Raw genomic sequence first — 20,846 nt, forward strand, 5'->3', positions numbered from 1 at the left:
GAGGAAGCAACTGATCTATCTGGTGAGGCTTCTCTAGTCTCTCAAGGTCAGAGGCAACTTGCATGGGCTTCTCAGGGAGCAAGAATTTGAGTCTTGCTTCCCTTGACTTCTAGATGCACTTCAAGGAGGAATGGCATATAGAGTAATGCTTCAATATGTGTCCCTCCTCAAGGCAAATGAGACATCAGGAGTACCCATCACTAACAGGCATAACCAAGTCACAAAAGGGACAGTTCTTAAACCCTAGTAACATGGAGTCTATCAGGGAAGAAAAGACTGGGAGAGGGGAAAAAACTAACTATGAAGTTGGATGTTGTTTTTGTTTTAAGTCAATGGGTAAAGGAAACCTAATTCAACTAACTATGCTAACATTAACTATGACTAAATCTAAAAGTTAAATCTCACCCAGCAAGGACCAGGGTCACTGCACATGGTTCCATCTTGCAGCCACGGTCGGTGAGCAGGAACTGAATGGTAGTTGAGTCCGCTATACTCTTCATGACCTTGGCTATAGGGGGCACAAGAGTACCCATGGATGCTGCTGTGCAAAAGGAATCCAATCTTGAGCACATGCACACCAAGAGAGAAATCTGTGTGGACAATCACCTCAAGAAGAATCTTTTCTTGCTCTGAGCAGTTTAAATTATACCATCTTTATTGTATTATTGTAGATACTGCCTTTCTATACAAGTTTTAGTATTTATTTTTACTTGGGATGGCTGTATAAATTATTCAAAAAGCAATGATGTCATAATACCAAATATGGTATTATTAAAAAATTAGGTATTTGGGGCTGCATTCTCTCCTGCAGCAGAGCTCTGCTCAGCACAGAAGGATGGATGGGATATCAGGGAACAAGACAAGGTTCCCTAATTAAGAAGTTCATCTGTGACCCTGATCCAACTTAGAGCAGTTGCCGGGGTCCTCTATTTGTGCCACTAGGATAGGGTCCTAAATTAACCCTATGCACGCAGGGGACTGGCATAGCAAAGCTCTGCTCTGCCTCACCCCCAGAAAGGAAGAGGGCTGGCAGGTGTAAGCTCCAGATTTGGTATATATGTGCAGCAAGAATTTCCCCTCCTACAACAGGGGAATTTGCACTCAGATCCCTTTATGCCATCTGAGTGATGCACAGAAGCCACAGCTGTTGCATTCTAATGCAAAACTAACTAACTGTGATCTCACTTGCTTTTATATCAACAGACCAGCATATTTGACTGTCACATATTCTATACATTTAGGCAGTTAATCTGTCTTAAGACTGCTAAGACCATTAAGGTTTTGTGTATAGTACAAGTTTGATGTAGCTCAGGTGCATATTGCTTTTTGGTATCAGCTGAAGATAGAAGTGAAACCTTATGGAGCGAGGGAGTACATTATCAATAGTACTGTAGACAATATTAAAGTGGAAAGGAATGCTTCCATTATTTTAAGGTTGGGGAGGGAGAGGGTGAACTGCCACTACTTTAATGGTTTCTTCACGGTTTCTGTTTGCCAATTTCTTGGGTTTTCTATTCAGCATTGGTGTACCTCTGTGGACACTTCCCCAGAGTAAGAGCTGTACCTACCTGGGAATCAGAGGGAGAAACTGAGCTGATGGTCCTGCTCCTGACTACCTCAACACTCCTGAAAAGTGTGTGTGGTTGTGATGAACGAGTAAATTCTTTATAACATTTTATTCTTGTTTAAAGGTTAATGAAGGTATATATCAGGAACAATTCTCCATGCTTAGATGGAGGATATGACATAACCTGTCAGTTGGAGGGAATCTCTGTGAAAGAGACTGCATCCATTACTGCCTGAAACACTCTGTAGCCTCTCACATACTTCTGGAAAATGGCTGTGGCCTGGAGAACAGGCTTCCTGTAATGCTCCCACTTCCTCTGGGCCCTCCATCATCAGCAGTATGAAACATACTTCTCATCCCACAAACATGCCAATGTGGGACACCTGTAAATGTGACTGCTGCCATCTTGGCCAACAGAGGACTAAATTGATGATTTCCAGAGCTAAAGAAACGGATGCCTTTACAGCCTGTGATAAAGAGAGTCAAGCTCTCAAGATGAGAGCTGTCACAGACCTGCATCTTCCAGGGAAGTGATTCTTAACCAAGGTACATGTATCCCTAGGGGTACTCAACATATCTAGATCGGTGTTTCTCAACCTGGGGGTTCTGACCCCCAGGGGGAAACTAGGGGGGTTGCAAGTACTGGGCCAGCATTGGGGCTGGCAAGCAGGGCAACTGCCTAGGGCCCCATGCCACAAGGAGCACTGCAAAGCTAAGCTACATGTTTCAGCCCTGAGCAGCGGGGCTTGGGCTTCAGACAAGGCTCAAGTATCGCACTGAAACGTAAGTACAATATTTATATTCCAATTTATTTATTTTATAATTACATGGTAAAAATGAGAAAGTAAACAATTTTTCAGTAATAGTGCGCTGTGACATTTTTGTATTTTTATGTCTGATTTTGTAAGCAAGTAGTTTTTAAGTGAGTGAAACTTGTGCTACGCAAGACAAATCAGACTCCTGAAAGGGGTACAGTAGTCTGGAAAGGCTGAGAACCACTGTTTTATGGATTAGGCGCAGAGGGACACACAACACACTACTATTCACAAGTTAAAACAGAATACTGGTGATCACCAATCATGGATTCTATTTCTGGCTCTGGAAGATGAATGTGATTTATAGTGGTGAGAGATGGAATAATGCAAAGTAGTTTAGTCACTCTGAATAGCAGTATAGTGTAGTGGATACTCAGGATCTGTACCTGCAGTGACCTTGCATAAGCTTCCTGCTAACTTATTTATAAAGACAGGGTGAGGGGAGAGTTCAGAAGCTCTTTCATAGCTGTCTTCAAGGTTGGGGTTCACAGTCTTACTAAACTGCATGAGAATTTAAACAACATTTAGGAGAAGCAAAGGAAAACGTCTTTCTTTCTCCCCATCACCCTTGCTGGATGTGAGTTATGGTGTTCATGCTACAGCAGATTTGTCATCAAATTAAAATTGAGCAGGTTCACACTGGCACACACGTTTTCCATTATGGCTGAAGAGTTATAAAATACTCTATACGCAAACACTATATATGTATAACTGATATTCTAGGAATCACCACAATGAGCAACAATATAGACACGGGACAGGTCCTAGAGTGATTTAGATTTCTTTCAGAAGGAGTACAAAGGAAGACAGTGAAGTAAAAAGTTACAAAAAGGGGTAATTTTTAGACTTATTCTCTGTATGGATTCATTTTTCACCAAGTGACTATGAAAATACAAAGAGAGTTCAAAGTTTATATTTTGTGTATAGTCTTTTCCCATTTCAATGAGATCTGTACAATATAAAGATTTAAAGCTCTTGCTAAAATTCAACTCTAACACTAGCTTAACTATGGTACAGGTGCCGCTGCACTGTAACATCAAGAATCCTGGAAGTCTTCTCCACTTCTATGTACACTGTTTATATCTTAACCTCTTCAGGGCAGTCCCTGACTGTATACTATGTCTTGTACAACACTGAGCACATTTTAAATTATTTAATAAATAATTACATCAAACAGCAAATAAGGGGTATATACAGATGTGCCACCAAAATTATAAGGGCTTCTCTACACTTGAAACGCTACAGCTGTGTCACTGTGGTGCTTCCGTGTAGACACTACCTATGCCGATGGGAGGGATTCTCCCAATGGTGCAGGTAAATCCACCTCCCTGAGAAGAATCCATCAACCTAGTGCTATCTACACTGGCATTAGGTCAGCTTAACTACATCACTCAGCTTAACTACATCACATCTTCACACACCTGAGCAACGTAGCTGGCTTGATCTAACTGTTTAGTGCAGACTAGGCCTAAGAAATTCAATAAAGTATGTAATTAGGTTACTACAATAAAACAAGTTCAAGGAAACTAGCCCCATAACAGTGGTCCAAACTATACAGAAGCCAATGAATTTTTTTGCTATTGTATGCTATCCTTTGCAGTCACACTCTAAATGAAAAATCGTGATTTGCATGATGCTATTGTAATTATGGCTTTGGGACTTGGTATTTATGAATTAATAATTCTACAAATAATATATTTGCCTACCTTTTTTAAGCCAGCAAATCCTTCTGATTCCAGAAAGAAGAAGGCAAAGGGCATCAACACAAATAAACAAAGATTGGAAAAAAGGGAAGCAAGATTCCACAAACCTGCAACAAATCAGAAGAAAATGTTTACATTACTTTTCAAAAACTGAAGACTCTTTAAATAATACTTATTAAAATTCCTGACATTGCTATACTGCCTTTCAACTAGGTAGGCTTTATATGGGTAAATACAGAGCATGTATAATAATTTATATATAAATATAAATGAAGATCTGACATATACATAAGGTTCATATAACCCATCACTGAAAGACAGCAACCTCAATGTCCTGAAATTTTAAGCCAAAAGTCAATACCTAATTGAAACTGCTGGGAAGTTTTGAAGACAGACTGCAATAACTAAAATTGTATTTTTCTACAGTATCCTTTCTTGTGAACAGTGACCAGGGATTTTTAAGCTATAAAGACAGTTCTTTAAAATTTATTAATATGTTTCCAAGGGCCATATTTACAAAGGTGTTTGGGGCCTAAGCAATGGGAGTTAGACACTTAATTGGGCACTTTTATAAATCCGAATAGGTACTTACCTGCATCTTTACATGCTTAAATACCTTTGTATATTTCAACCCAATAGCCTAGTGCTCAAGCAGCTTCCTGAACACCAGAACAATACCGATTCTAAGGTAAGTGTCACCTGCTGAATGACTAACCCCATTTGCTGCAGAATACGGGGTTTTTCTTTGAAGTGTTCCATTTGACATCAAATAGTAACCCTGAATTGCTTAGTTTGTGAAACCTGAAGAGATTATACCTCAAGATGGTACAGTTTCAGGCTACAGATCATTTTTAAGCTGTCTATACACAATAATAATTTCCAGTACACGGTCTCATCCAGCACTGATTCTTGGAAGGGCCAGTTCTACTCCCTCTCCTATTCGTCCCTTTAGAGGGGATTGAGGCACGACATACTTTAATGCCAGCAATACACAGATAACACCATCTCTACATCAAATGCAGATATTGCCATTTTACCCATGTCTAACTGAAATCAGCAGCTGGCTAAAACAGAACAAAGGCAAGGCAGAGGAGGTGATGGTTAGAAGGTCTGAAGGGATTACCCTAGACCTCCACTTGGGCATCTGTGCAATAATCAAGATTTTGCAAAGTCTCAGAGATCTTCTGGACAAAGTCACTGGTGGTTAGACACATTTCTCCACTATTCTTATCTCCGGCTGGGCAGGACACCGTGTTCCTCCTTATCAGGTTCTGACTTACCCACAGTCTACCCAGACTACAGTCACCAATAAACTTGAGTACTGCTACACACATTGTACTTGAGGATGAAAACTTAAGCCACAAGGCAGCTGCAACTGGGTCTCATTTAAGAAACACAGGCTGCAAGAAAACAATACTCCAGGGCTTTGCACGCTCTCCAACTTCCTCCAATACAGAATGCACTTCAAAATCCTACTCTAGATCTCCCAAGTCCTAAATGGGCTGGGGAATCAACTCTCAGGAATGGACTATATTGTTCCACAACCCAGCATGAGAGCAATGATCAAACAGCGTGTGCCCAGAGAGTGAGGCTTCCAGGGACAAGAATCTTTATGGCACACTCATATTTGAAATGCCATTCCTTAAGTAACAGACTGAGCTCAGATCTTACCACCTTTATAGTGACATAAAAATGTAGGTCTGGAAAGGACCTCAGGAGGTCATCTAGTCCATACCCATGTGCTGGACACAGGATTAAGCCTTCCTACAACAAAAGAAGAGTGATAGCATGAACATCATAGTGATGTTTAAAGTGGGGAGCTATGGAAAAAAGCTCAGTATTTTGAAATGGGGTTTTAGATTTTGTTCTCAATTTTACTAGTGCCAACACACCACAGCAATGGGTACACTAAATATACACACTTCAAATGTGAACTACTGTATGATAGAAACATAACTCAGTCTTTCAAACATACCTATTCTCATAGTGGTAATTTCAAAAATGAAAAATTAACATCTTTTAGATGACATGTTTCAACATTATAATTATTACCAGAAGTCTTCTGTAAGATATTTTCAATATACTTACTTATATTTACTACACAATGTTGTTATATGGTTATTGTTTTATTTGCAATGAAACATAAGAGCTTTTACTGAACAGTCATATGGAACTTAATTCCTACATCAGTTGTTGTAAAAGGGAAACTTATTTTACAATGATTTTCATGATCCCATAAGTATCATTGTACAAAGCAAAAATGATTTTTCCATACATTTCAAATGTTTATATTATTGGTTCTCAACCCGCAGCCTGCGGACTGCTTGTGGCCCAATCAGCACAAAGCTGCGGCCCATGTGCAACCCTCAGGGCCATTCAGGTAGTGTATATGTGGATACAGCCCACGTAACAAAGAGAGCTCCATAAATGGCCCACAATGGTAAATAGGCTGCGAACCACTGGTTTATATTTTAACATGAAACTAAGCTAGTGGTCTAACAAAACAGATAAGACATTGACTGAGCCCTTCTAACCAACAATGGCCTGCGCTCTGTAGCATTTTCAGTCTGACAACTGATTATATAAAGAGAAACAATATATTTCTTACCATAAGAAGTTACTCACCTTGTGCAGTAATGATGGTTCCTCAAGATGTGTCCCCCTATGGGTGCGCTCCACTGTAGGTGTGCTTACGTCCCTGTGCTGCTGATCAGAGAACTTTGGTAGGTGTGTCTATTAGGCCCGCATATGCGTTGTCTCTCCTCATGCAGCACCACGAGGCTAGCCAGCATGCGTGGGTTAACCCCCCTCAGTTTCTTCCCTACCGCACAGTCATAGACAAGAACTCCGAAGTAGAGGGAAGGAAGGCGAGTTGTGGAGCACCATAGAGAGACACATCTCAAAGAACCATTGTTACTGCACAAGGTGAGTAACAACTTCTTCAAGTAATATCCCTATGGGTGCTCCACTGTAGGTGTCTCCTGAGCAGTTCCCCTTCTGGAGGGCTAGGACTTCTGAGTCAGTGCTGTCATCTGTAACTGACCCATCGAGGCGAAGATGGCATCAAAGGCAGAGTCCCCAGTGATCATATAGTGTTCTGCAAAAGTATGGACTGACACCCATGTCGCCGCTCAACAGTTCTGAGATAGGGACATTCTTGAAGAAGGTGACAGATGAGGAGATTGACCTTGTGGACTGTGCATGAACAGAGTCTGGAGGGGTCAAGTTGCAAACTTGATAGCACTGTCTGATGCAATTCGAGACCCACTTGGAGAGCTTTTGGGCTGCTATTGCTGAGCCCTTGGATCTTTCCACAATTGAGAGGAAAAGCCATGGGGATTTCCTGAAGGCCGTTGATCTGTCCAGGTAGAAGGCCAGGGTTCTCCTGACAGCTAGTGTATATAATATAGCTTCCCTATTGTCTTGGCGTGGCTTGAAAGGGCTTTCAGTTCATCACCTACATCACTCACACCAATAGCGTGCATGTCATCATGTGTCAACACTGTCTCTAGTGCCCTGCATTGCTGGTGTAGGTCTTCTTCAGGTATAGTGAGGAGTTTTGGAATATCATACAACATCCCAAATATATTGCTGTGTTCCTTGAGCTGCATGAAACGTTCAACTGACTGTATTGCACAATCTAGCACTTGGTTAAAGAATTCAACTTTGAACTGTTGTTTGGGGTCTCTTATGGGATTATCCCGTGCCTCGTAATCAAAATGTCGTCTTCTTCGGTGACCCTTGTATTCTTGAATGAGTGGAAAAATAGCTTCAGTGTGAAGTTCCTCTGCCAACTTCTGTGCACTCTTCAGAACGTTTTGAAACCCCTCATCTGACCGGTAAGACTGTAGGTATGACTTTGCTTTGTCCAGTTGTTCCATTGCTCCAGATATATCAAGGTCAACACCTTGGAGTCTCTTGCTTACAACATTTATTTCAAACAGTATGTCATGCCATAACACTAAGCCATACAGAAATTTGAAGTTATGTATGTTTCTGGTGATTGCTCTGCCACTGTTCTCCCACAAACAGTTCCTGTCATAGCATTATCCTCCATTATGGCATCATCTATCTTCCTAATTTGGTGTTTGATAGGCTTTATCGCCTGCACTCGACTTTCCCATTGTGCAGCACTCAGTGGTTTCAGCATCAAAGAGGATGTTCCCAGATGCTGCTTCAAAATTTGCCATTGATGAGTTGATGCAGAGAAAAATACATAGATGCTTTGAATTACATTAAAAAATTCAGCAGCCTCACTAGAAGCTGGTGCTGCATCACTGACCATCAAGTTCAATGAATGAGAACTGCATGGGACAAAAAAAGCACCATTATTGTAGCCATGATCTCTCATGGCAGCTATCACAATTCCCATATCGTCCAGCTTTTTAAGAAGCACATTTGTCATACCAGCTATTGTAGTATCATCAATGTCAATAAATTCTAGAAAATGCTCTCTGACAGTCACCATTGCAGGGACATTTTCACTAGGTTCTGTTGTTGTTACAAAATGCACCATTAAAGTCATTTGTTCCATATGGCTGATGTCAGGTGTCCAGTCCAGAATAACAGAGTAATATCTTGCTGACTTCAGATCTGCCACAATCTTCTGTTTGACTTTTGTTGCCAGGAACTGTATGATCTCATTTTGAATTGTTTTTCCAAGGTAGTAGTGTGTGTACATTTCTTGGCTGGTAACTTAGATGCTTCTGGAGTACAGCATCAAACTCGGCCATCAGTTCACAATTTTAAGGAAGTTTCCATTGTTTGGCACATACAGCTGATCTGAAGTGCTAGGTTTTGGGTAGCAAGCATTCTCACAATGACAATAAGCCTTTTCAGAACATTTTGCCAGTAAAGAGATTCTGATGCAATCTTCTCTTGATGCTTATCGTCTATGGTGGCCTTTATCTTTAGTCTCATCTCAAGCTCTTTCCACCTATGGAATGTTCTCTGGTGATTTGCTGCCTTCTCATGGCATGCCAGATTTCTAGCCAGATTTTTCCAGTCTTTGGTTCCTGTAGAACCCAATGTGGCTGGAACATGAGACTGGAAGAGTTTGCAACAAAAACAGTAAGCAACATTCTGGGTTTTTGAGTACATAAGCCATGGCCTCTCCACTTTGTCACCATTGGGGATTTCACGCCAGTAATGTGTTGGATGGAAACTTCTATTTTCTATGGCAAAGAACTTTGTGCCCTCAAAAGGAACATCCTCAACAGTAGACTGTACCTCTTTCAGGAAGCCTGACAAATGGAGCCATGATGCTCATCACATCACCACAACCATGGTGATAGACAGAGCCACCATGTTTGCTCAATCAGTGGCAGATTGCAGTGATGTCTTTGCCACTAATTGGCCCTCCTGAATAATGGCCTTACATTGGTCACAATAGCTTCTGGCATGTTACCTGCACCGGTTGCTCCTGTAATGGGCAAGCCATCGCTGGCAGCGATGATGTGGACTTGTGCACCAGGAGCGTCTTTTTAGACAAGTGCTTACTCCTGTCCGGTGCCGATGACTCGATGCCCATGCCCATCAGGTCCATGGGCCTGTGAGTGGTGCCGTTTGCTGTCGGCTTCCGTGAGCCAGGGGTGCTATAATGAGATTATCTCGGTATCATCGGCACTGCCACTGTGATCACTTACAACTATCTCAGGGCTCACTATGGGGACTTCCCTCTCTTTTTAATGATTTATGAGAGGGATCTGCTGCCTGTTTCCTTGACCCACAGCCCTTAGATGTAGAAGGCCATGGTGAAAACTTATGTCTACCAGGCGACTGGGGTCAGAGAGCTGCCTTACTGAAGATGATCTTCTGGTGGAGCACTCTGTCTTTGCAGGATCTTGGCCAGAGTTATTGCCAAAGACCACACTTCTGTCATACATGGCCTTCCCCAAGGCAGCATATGCACGTAGAGCACTTGTCCGCAACCAGGATCGCCTCTTTACAAGTGAAGCACTTTTTTAAGCCCAGCAAACTGGGCATATCCCATTGGGGGAAAGGGTCCCTGGCGGGGGAGAAAAAGCGGGAAAGAAATTAAAGTCTTTTATTTTCAAGGATAAAATAAGAAAGGAAAAGAATATTACAATTAGAACTGTAACTAGGAGACTAATGGCTTCTCTTCATTACGGGGTAAGTCTACCTAAGTTACACTACTCCAGCTACGTTATTCATAGACATAGCTTAGGTCAACTTACCCCAGAGTTGATGGAAAATACTCTCCGGTCAACTTCCCTTACTCTTCTCAGAGAGCTGGAGTACAGCTAAATCAATCCCTGCTGCATCGACTGCAGTAGTGTTGATCTCCCCAGGGAGACCAGCCCTAGCTATAGGTATGCAAAATAAAAAGAAAGCCTTAATAGACTACTAATGAACAGGGGCAGTTGAGATGGAACTGAGGGTTATTAGCCCACACATGTGGGCTAGCCTCATGGCACAGCACGAGGAGAGACAGCGCATCTGCAGGCCTAATGGATGCTGTTACTGAAGTTCTCTGATCAGCAGCACACACACAAGCACATCTACAGTGGAGCACCCATAGGGACACTCCTCGAAGAAGAGTATAGGCATTTAGGAGTGCTCAGATGAAGTGATTGGTGCCAAGTATTTAAAACAGAAATTCTAGTAATTTGTATTTCTTCCTTTCCAACATACAGGAAAAGTAGTCCTTTTAGAACCTACTGAAGGAACAATAATGATATAGCTGCACTAGAAATGCTGTAGCAGCACAGCTACCTGCAACAGTGCATCTACAGTGTAGACACTTCAGCGACAGAAGAGCTTCTTCTGTTATTCTAGTAAATTCACCTCTCTAAGGGCGGAAGCCACATCAACAGAAGAATTCTTCCATTGACCTTGTGACGACCAGGGGCGGCTCCAGGCCCCAGCACGCCAAGCGCGTGCTTGGGGCGGCAAGCCACGGGGGGCGCTCTTCCAGCACCGCGAGGGCAGCAGGCAGGCTGCCCTCCGCGGCTTGCCTGCGGAGGGTCCGCTGGTCCCGCGGCTTAGGAGGACCTCCCGCAGGCATGCCTGAGGAGGCTCCACTGGTCCCGCGGCTTAGACCATGCCTGCGGGAGGTCCGCCGAAGCCGCGGGACCAGCGGACCCTCCGCAGGCACGCCACGGAAAGCAGCCTGCCTGCCCTGCTTGGGGCGGCAAAATTCCTAGAGCCACCCCTGGTGACGACGACACCAGGGCTTAGGTCAACTTAATTGCATTGCACAGAGCATGAAATATTTCACAACTTTGAGCAATATAGTTAAGTGTAAACCAGCCCTACATCAAAGTCAATCCCATAACTGGGAAAATCTGCAAAAGAGAATAGCAAGGGAGGATTTGATAGCAGCCTTCAACTACCTGAACAGGGTTTCCAAAGAGGATGGAGCTCGGCTGTTCTCAGTGGTGGCAGATGACAGAACAAGGAGCAATGGTCTCAAGTTGCAGTGGGAGAGGGTTAGGTTGGATATTAGGAGGGTGGGAAAGCACTGGAATGGGTTACCTAGGGAGCTGGTGGAATCTCCATCCTTAGAGGTTTTTAAGGCCCGGCTTGACAAAGCTCTGGCTGGGATAATTTAGTTGGGGTTGGTCCTACTTTGAGCAGGGGGTTGGACTGGATGACCTCCTGAGGTCTCTTACAACCCTAATCTTCTATAATTCTATGAAAGAAGATTAAAAAAAATCTGGATTAGAGGGGAAGTGAAAGCAGCTGTAAAAAGAAAGGGGGGGAATAATAATATATAACAAATGGAAGAAAGTAAGTTGATAGCAATGAATATAAATCAGAAGTTAGGAATTGTGAAAAACTGATAAGGGAAGCAAAGGGACACAAGGAGAAATCCATAGCCAGCAGAGTTAAGGACAATAAGGAGGAGTTTTTTAAATATATTAGGAACAAAAAGAATCCTGACTACAGTAATGGTCAATTACCAGAGGGAAGTGGTAGAATGATCAATAGTAATGCAGAGAAGGCAGAAGTGTTCAATAAATGTTTCCATTCTGTGTTTGAGGGAAAGACAGATGATATTCGTCTCATCATATACGCTTTCCATTCCACTAGTATCGATGGAGGATGTTAAATTTCACCTACTAAAGTTAAACATTTTTACATCAGCAGGTACAGATAACTTGAAACCACAAGTTTTAAAAGAGCTAGCTGTGGAGCTTGATGGACTGTTAACACTTTAGAAGTCCCAGAAGACTGGAAGAAAGCTAATGTTGTGCCAGTTTTTCAAAAGGGTAAATGGGATGACCCAGGGAATTAAAGGTCTGTCAGCCTGACATCTATCTCAGGCAAGATAATGGAGCAGCTGACGTGGGGCTCAATTAATGAAGAATTAAAGCACAATAACGTAATTAATGCAAATCAACTTGAGGCCAGAGTGAGAACAAAGCTAGAGCAGTACTAAGAACAGGACTAGAAGCAGGGATGGAGCAGGCTAAGGCCTAGGGCGTCTGTTGTCACTACCAGGCAGGAGAGAATTCCAAGCCCTGGAATGACATTAAGCAGAGAGCTGCTGTTCCTCCAATAAGGCTTATATATCTGCCTGAAAGTCATCAGACCAGTTCCTGGCTTGTGACCAATAGAGCTAATGAGATCCTGGGATGCATGAAAAGGGGAATCTCAAGTAGGAGTAGAGGGGTTATTTTACTGCTGTATTTGGAACTGGTGTGACCATTGCTGGAATACTGTGTCCAGTTCTGGTGCCAACAATTCAAGAAGGACTCTGATAAATTGGAGAGGGTTCAGAGAAGAACCACGAGAATGATTAAAGAAAACACGCCTTATAGTGATAGATTCAAAGTGCTCAATTGATTTATCTGAACTAACTGATTGTTAAGGGGTGACTGGATTACAGTCTAAAAAGTATCTACATGGGGAACAAATAATTATTAGGCTTTTCACTCTATCAGAGAAAGGTATAACATGATCCAAAGGCTGGAAATTGAAGCTAGACAAATTCAGACTGGAAACAAGGTGTAAATGTTTGACAGTGAGGGTAATTAACCATTGGAACAATTTACCAAGGGTTGTGGTGGATTTACCATTGTTGACCATTTTTAAATCAAGATTGGATGTTTTTCTAAAAGATCTCCAAAATAATTTCTAGAGCAGAAGTTCTATGGCCTGTGTTATACAGGAGATCAGACAACATGATCACAATGGTCCCTTAGAATCTATCAATCTACGAAAGAGGTGAGATTTCCATTTAGTTCTGATCAAGGTAAGTGATCATCTTTTCCCCTCCTGCAATTTTTTTTTTTAATAATTTTCAAACCACTTCCCTCCTCCCCCACACACACTTTACTCCCTTTCTTTGGCTAGAATGGACTGATTTAAATCCTATTGTACAAGTTGATTGCTGGTAAAGTCAATGGACTTGCACAAAAAATTAAATGTAGCCCTAACTTGCAGCTACAGAAAACAACATTACACAAAACCCCAAACACACATGAAACAACATAATGGAGGCAGCCAGTCAAATGCTAAAGAATGTGTGTGTGCCACCTTCCCAAATGCTGTTAGACTCATCGGGAATGAAGAAAAGCAAATTCCAAAGGCAAGGGCCCCTCAACAGAGAAAATCCTGCCACCAGTGATGCTGCTGTTTCCCAAAGGTGAATGCTCCAAGAGCCTCTCAGCCACTCTTAACTGCAAGTACTGAGTGAGAGGAAGCAGGTTTGCATAGTCCCTTTCCCCGTAAGTGAACCAGTGAGCATGAAATATTATTTCTCCTGTTACCCATATTTATACAATGTGGAAGTACTATACCAGTTTGTGAGATTATTTTTATTTGGTTTCCTTTCACTTTCTGCACTTTACATGGCCTTATTTTAGTTACCTAGAAATCAGATAGAAAGGTTGAATTTGGTTGGCTTTGTTCATCAGCTGTCAGTTTCAAGAGTTATGATAGATGTGTACTTACTATGCACAAGAAAAGTAAACAACTGACTTACCGAACAAGCATTTGCAACATAAAAACATACACTGAACTCCAGGTAAATTTCAGAAGCATGTTCTTTTGTGTCATTTCGTTTAGGTGGATTATAGAATGGTTACTTGAGGTTAAGCAAGATGATGATTTTTTTTAAAAGCTGAGATTCAAATATTTGTACACTAATAGGGTTGATAGGAACTACATCCTTCCCTTCTGGGATATTTCTGGCATATTAATATTTATATACACACACATCGCTCCCCATTCAATACATATATTATATTTATATTATACATAGAATTTATTCTGGGAAAAAAACCTGAAGAAAGTAACATTACATTGGTATAGGCAAGTGGCCATCAACAAGTTCCCTGCCCCCATTCTTTTCATTATCACTTCAGTTTTGTTTTCCCACCCCACCTCCCAATCTGTTGGACTAATTTGAGACTACAACAGTACAATATAAACTGAAAAGTAAATAGTTATGCTCCCACTGTACTGACTGGGTGCTAAAGTTGTATACAAGATACTTTGCAGGCCTTCATCTACTGGAAGAGTTAACTTTAGATGAATATTGTACAGACTCAATAAAATCTCAAAGTACCAGGCTTTCCTAATCAGCCCACTCGGATGCTTTTTTGTATTTGTTTGTATTGATTTAAGAGAAAATGTGCAATAAAACAAGTTTTAACAATTCTGAAACAAACAACTCAATCTTGCACATTTGGCAAACAGCTTAGATATCCCAGCACTTTGATTCCTGTTTATGTGCAAGTTTCATTAAGTTCTACCTCCATCTGCTGGACGCATTTAAAATAGCAGAAATGAAAATTTTACCATTTTTAAGTACATTTTCAGGAACTGACGACAGTTCAACTTTCATTACACAAAATTACTCATCTTGAATATTATGCACTCTCTGCCTAGTTATATATATATTAAGACAGGGGTCGGCAATCTTTCAGAAGTGGTGTGCCGAGTCTTCATTTATTTACTCTAATTTAAGGTTTCGCGTGCCGGTGATACATTTTAACATTTTTAGAAGATCTCTTTCTATAAGTCTATAATATATATAACTAAAACTATTGTATGTAAAATAAATAAGGTTTTTAAAATTTTTAAGAAACTTCAGTTAAAATTAAATTAAAATGAAGAGCCCCCCGGACCGGTGGTCAGGACCCGGGCAGTGTGAGTGCCACTGAAAATCAGCACGCGTGCCGCCTTCAGCACGCATGCCATAGGTTGCCTACCCCTGTATTAAGAGGAGACTTTTTACAAGTCACCACTAACATTAAATAGTTACAATCATATACCAAGGCAAGAACCCAACAAAACAGGGAGGTGCTCACAATAGGTTAGAAAAATTTACCCACTATTAATAAAAATCATAGAAGTGGATACTTAACATATCAATTCAATACAAGAAACTACAGTGCATCAATGACAACATTAAGGTTCTGATTTATACAGGCAAAAGTTAAAAAATGCAGCCTTAACTCTGTTCCTGTGTGAACAGATTACAATGAAGTCTTCAATTATAAGACAAAATACTATTTATCAAATGCACAGAAGCAACTTCTAGTACTGTATATTATTGTGTACACCAGCTGAAGTCCACTAGAGACTATTCTATGAAGTGGATAATAAATCAAACAACGTAACACACTACAGAACAATTAGAAGAGTAATAGTTGAAAAATTACTGGAAAGTACAGTCTGCAGATCAATTTGTTTTGTTGTTGACTGCCTCATCCACTATATAACACCCCAGGAACTCAGTGCTATTGTTTCAAAAACTGAACAGTACTTGGCTGTTAAATATGTATTTCAACAATTTAGTCAAGAGAATTTGTTAGTCTACTATATCTTTGTTTCAATATCAAAAATTGTATGCCAGGCTGCAGGAAAATGATACATTATACTGTATTTGAGAAATAGTGAGTGATCCTGTATCTAAAGATTCTTACATTGCATACACAAGGGGACAGAATTAGGGAAGTTCAGGCAAGCATTTCCTGACTTCAGCACTTTAGAGTGCAATCTTAATGTTCTTTGTTTTTTTTTTAAATAATACTTTCTAATTACTTTTGAAAGAAAACAGAAAAGAAATTTCATAATGTGACTAGGCACCATAGGAACACTACATCTCATACACCTAATAAAGTCCGCATGAAGGAGCCGATCTCCAGCAAGCATTATAAACTGCGAAGCATTTACTTCGCCAGCTGTGTGATAAATAAGATACATTCCCATGGCTTGATCCAAATTACACTGAAATACACCATGTCTTTCCATTGACTCCAGAGGCATTTGGATCAGGCTCCCACTAGGTTCTTTCACTACATTTTGCAATATACAGCTAACTTAGGTTCTACATGAGTGCATTTACTACTTTCACATCAATCATTGTTAAACTATACACACATAGTCCATTTAGTATATTTTAAGCACAAAATGAGATTTTCAAAACTCATTGCTTAGGGCTGATCTACACTCCCGCAGTAAATCGATCTAAGTTACGCTACTTCAGTTACGTGAATAGCATAACTGAAGTAGACATAGCCAGATCCACTTACTGCGGTGTCTACAATGTGCTGTATTCACGGAAGATGCTCTCCAGACGGTAGCATAGACATGGCCTTGGTCAAATCAAAACAAAATATGAACTAGAAAATTCAAAGGCACTTCTCCTAAAGGAGAGCTATTTCTTGTCAAATTTCAATTTTTCAACCTCAGTCACTTTGGTGCTATGGCTCTTCTAAAAGAATTTTTAAAATTATAATTTTAAATTATATGAGGAAGTATTTTTTCCCTACTCTCCTATACAAAAGCAGCAGAATGACTTTTGCTCAAATTTTTCACATTTCACCTTCGGCCAGAGGAGGGAGTATTTGCTCTCTGGCAGGATTATTGTTCTCATTTAGTAAAAGGTTTAAAATCTGTGTGGCTGACTGGTCACACAAAGGAGGTAGAGAAAGAAAGAGCTGCTCTACATGGTATATTCCTGCTTCTTCTGGGAACTGAAATCTTTTTTTTTTTTTTAAGAATGGGAGGCAAGGAATGACTGTCTTACATCTGTAAAGTATCGCATGCCAGTAGAGACATAAAATTAACCAAATCTAGGTATCATAAGGAATAATTTCAACTAGTTTTGGAAAAGTGGGGAGAGAAGAAATGAAGGAAACAAAGAAAAAGGGAATGCTGCCTTAATATATTCCAAGAGCCAGAATATTTAGTTTGCTGGAAATTTTAGAGGTTCTGTTTTTGTGTTTGTTTGTTGTTGTGGTGGGGGGGGGTTGGGAGGGAGAGGGGTTGTTTTTTAAAGTTAACTTACAATTAACATACAAAAGCAAGATTAGATGGTGCCAGAGAGATAGGTGAATAAAGTCTAGAGGCCTTGGCTACACTTGCAAATTTGCAGCGCTGCAGCAGGGTGTGAAAACACACCCTCTCCAGCGCTGCAAATTGCAGCGCTGCAAAGCGCCAGTGTGGTCAAAGCCCCAGCGCTGGGAGCACAGCTCCCAGCGCTGTACGTTATTCCCCACAGGGAGGTGGAGTACGGACAGCGCTGGGAGAGCTCTCTCCCAGCGCTGGCACTTTGACTACACTTAGCGCTTCAAAGCGCTGCCGCGGCAGCGCTTTGAAGTGCAAGTGTAGCCAAAGCCCCAGTCAGAGTACAGAGCTTAGAGGAGGGATATGAAGAAGGAAAGGGTGGGATGTTTGGCACAGAGGAAGAGGGAAAGCATTCCTGATGTAGAGGTGAAAAGGCACAATAGTAAGTGGGTGAAGGACTCAAGAATTAAGAAGGGGGTTTAAAGCAAGGCACAAGATGATGATCAGAAGAAAATGGAACCAACATGTAGGCAAACACAGCCAAGTAAAACTTCAGGCCAGCATATCTTAATCTTCTGCACCAACTCTCACTGGAGATCACAGAGCCTAGGCAGTGCCTGGCAACCAAAAGCATCATATCTGTGAGCCAGCTGTATTACCTCAGATTGGGTGGTTTGGTGCAGCAAAGATGAGCACAAAGCAAGAGCCCCTCTTTACTGGATGCATGGTGTTTAGTTCTGGGATTTCTAAACTCCAAGCCTAATCAGGCCCCATTACCTGACCATACTATATCACTGCCTGTTACATGCAAAGGATAGGGATACTGCAGGGAAAATGCAACTGCCCTAGTTAGATGCAGAGCTTGGGGTACATGTTCAGAGACAATGGCTTTCAACATGGAGCAGAAATAAAGGGGCATAAGTGACTCAGGTTAGTGAAACATATGGAAATTCTCAATAGCATGAAGGAACAGCTAGTCTCAAATTCACTTAAGAGATACTGCACTCTAGGCTTAACCAACTAGAAAGTTTACCTTTTAAAATATTGGGACTCTTCAGAACTGCATATCAATCTTAAGCCTCATCATTGTCCAGCACACTGTCTAAAGTAGAAGTGGGTACCTCTGCTTTTTGATAACTCAGCAAATAGCTATCTTTTCTATTAGCAAGTTGGCCCCTGACATCACAAGGTATGTTTTTTCCTCCATTAAAACATCTAAATCCAATGACAATCACCAATTCCTCACCAAGGTGCATCTTCAAACTGCAGTATGTTAGCTATCAACTATATATCTGTAGAGCATTATTTGAATTCTGGCAGCGCCCAAAGTGCTCGACACTGTCAATACACAGAGAGACCAGACTATCTTGACCAATTTCACTTTAACAAAATACCATAATAAATGTGGCAAGATCAAAATATATAATTTTATATATATGATTTACTTTTAAAAAGAAAAGCAGCTAAAAGTCACTGCTTCTCAATCCATTCATTGTAGTTGGCAAGTTTCTTGTACGAACCACTAGCCACATTTGAATAAATAAATAAATAAAAACACTGATTTTTACCTCCATACCTCTTTAGCTCACTGAACGTTACAACTACAGGTGAAAGAAAAGTCTTATTACACATTTCTAAGTTACTTCGCTTCCCGTAAAAGTGATACATGTTTCTGTATTCAAGAACAGTAGCTTTTGGGTTGCCTTCCTTAGTCGAGACAACCCTCAAAATGCCAGAATGATGATGACTTGTAAACTTGCTGCTGTTCAATAGATTACAAATGCCTAATTTATTAATGGTATACAAACCAAGAACATTTACAACTTTAAGCCATTATGACAATAAGTATATAAAAACAAAAAGATCACTCAAAATGCACTGGAAGTGGTGTTATCTGTTAAAATGTGCTTTTAATTACATTATTCAAGTACTAACCATGAATTAGAGAGCCATTTAACCACTGAATATAGTAGTTTTGTGGAAAAGAAAGCAGGATCTCATTGCTGATTATTGAAAAAGGTAGAAGCAGGACGGCACCAGCTGAAACTGCAAGAGTGAAGGTACTCAAAAACAGCCTGGAAGTCAAAGAAATGTATCATTGTTACTGCCCATAAAATAACATGTTTCAAACAACAAAGTAGTTAACCTAATTCATGGTGCTCATCAGAAAAATGTATCAATTTACACTACAAAAATGCACTAATTTTGAAAGGTCATATTTACAAAAGTACATGCCTACATCTTTATTTTTCAGATATCAGGTGGTTTACAGAACTTAATATTATATATAATATATATTACTATAATTAAAAATAATTCATTCTTGAAAAAAGATTAGGATTTTTCTTCTCTAGGTCTGGAATACATTCATGATCCAAGCTCAATTAAGTATTTTGACATATAATACTTTTGGACAATATACCTTTCCTTAAGACTACTCAGGAAAGTGGTGAGATTAGGGGAAGGAGAGATTTAAAGATACCACTCACTGGTTCAAAGTGAATTAATGCAACTATTAATCACTAAAAATGTCAACAGGACCACATTTGAACATGACTATTAAACCATGCAATTGTAGATTTACTGCATTTCTTTCCATACAAAGCATGGACCCATCATTATTTGACAAGCTAAAGATTATTTCTGTTGGCTAGATAACAGAATGAAGGGAAATCTCAACTAAAAATAAAATAAGCATTTAAAATTTTGAAGGGAAAAGTATACTGAGCTGAAATACTCCAAGAACAATTTACAATAAGTACCATTCTTTGGCTTTTAACAGAATTATACCTTTTCAGGAACACAACGCCAACCAAAAAATTTATTAAAGTGTAAGTTTGATACTAAAATGGAACTCTATAATAATTTTCTAAACTGCATAACTGAAAATTAAGATATATATTGGACTAAGATGCTTACAGGGAAAGTGTCAATAATGATATTGTTTGACTGTAGAATTATTTTCTCCTACCTCCACCCTCTCACAAAGAGAGTTCATTTCTACAAACCCTTACTCATTCCCACAGTCATTGTTTACAAGTACTTCCACTACAGTCAATTTAACTACTTTTATGATGAAGGGTTGTAGGATCAGGCCAGTATCTAGTAAGTGCTTAAAAAATGACTACATAATTTAGGGCCAAAATTTGTTGTACCACAAAGTGGTCCTAAATAGCCATCTAGAATCCTATAGCATTAGTTTTCTTTAACCAAAATCCTGATGATTACTATATGTGAAGCAGTATCAACCTGTGTGTTTGTGAAGTTAAAGTTTAATTAAAGATAAAAAGCATTTACAGCTGATGAACAAGAGAGTTTAAGATGATTAGAATAGGAGGCAGCTTATATTACATGCATACATACCATGAGCAATTCTTATGGCTTCAAATTTAATGAAAAGTTAACATGAAAATTTAGCTAGCATAAAAAATATTGTCTTGTACACAGTTACTTCTTACCTTATTAATTTTACAAAAAACAAATCACTTGAAGATT

General features: G+C 40.2%; 1 protein-coding gene across 2 annotated transcripts in view; it reads right to left on the bottom strand.

The window, feature by feature from the left end:
* The window catches only part of LMBR1 (limb development membrane protein 1), a 140,156-nt gene that overhangs the window by 77,887 nt on the left and 41,423 nt on the right, over positions 1–20,846 (bottom strand). For both annotated transcript variants that reach the window (XM_039527172.1, XM_039527173.1), the window contains 2 exons: positions 19,287–19,426; positions 4,089–4,192 (listed from right to left, as the gene is read on the bottom strand). In XM_039527172.1, coding sequence (XP_039383106.1) covers positions 4,089–4,192; positions 19,287–19,426 — 244 coding nt within the window. The remainder of the gene's footprint in view (positions 1–4,088; positions 4,193–19,286; positions 19,427–20,846) is intronic.

The sequence above is a fragment of the Mauremys reevesii genome, linkage group 2 (genome assembly GCF_016161935.1).
Source record: "Mauremys reevesii isolate NIE-2019 linkage group 2, ASM1616193v1, whole genome shotgun sequence".
Classification (NCBI taxonomy): Eukaryota; Metazoa; Chordata; order Testudines; family Geoemydidae; genus Mauremys; species Mauremys reevesii.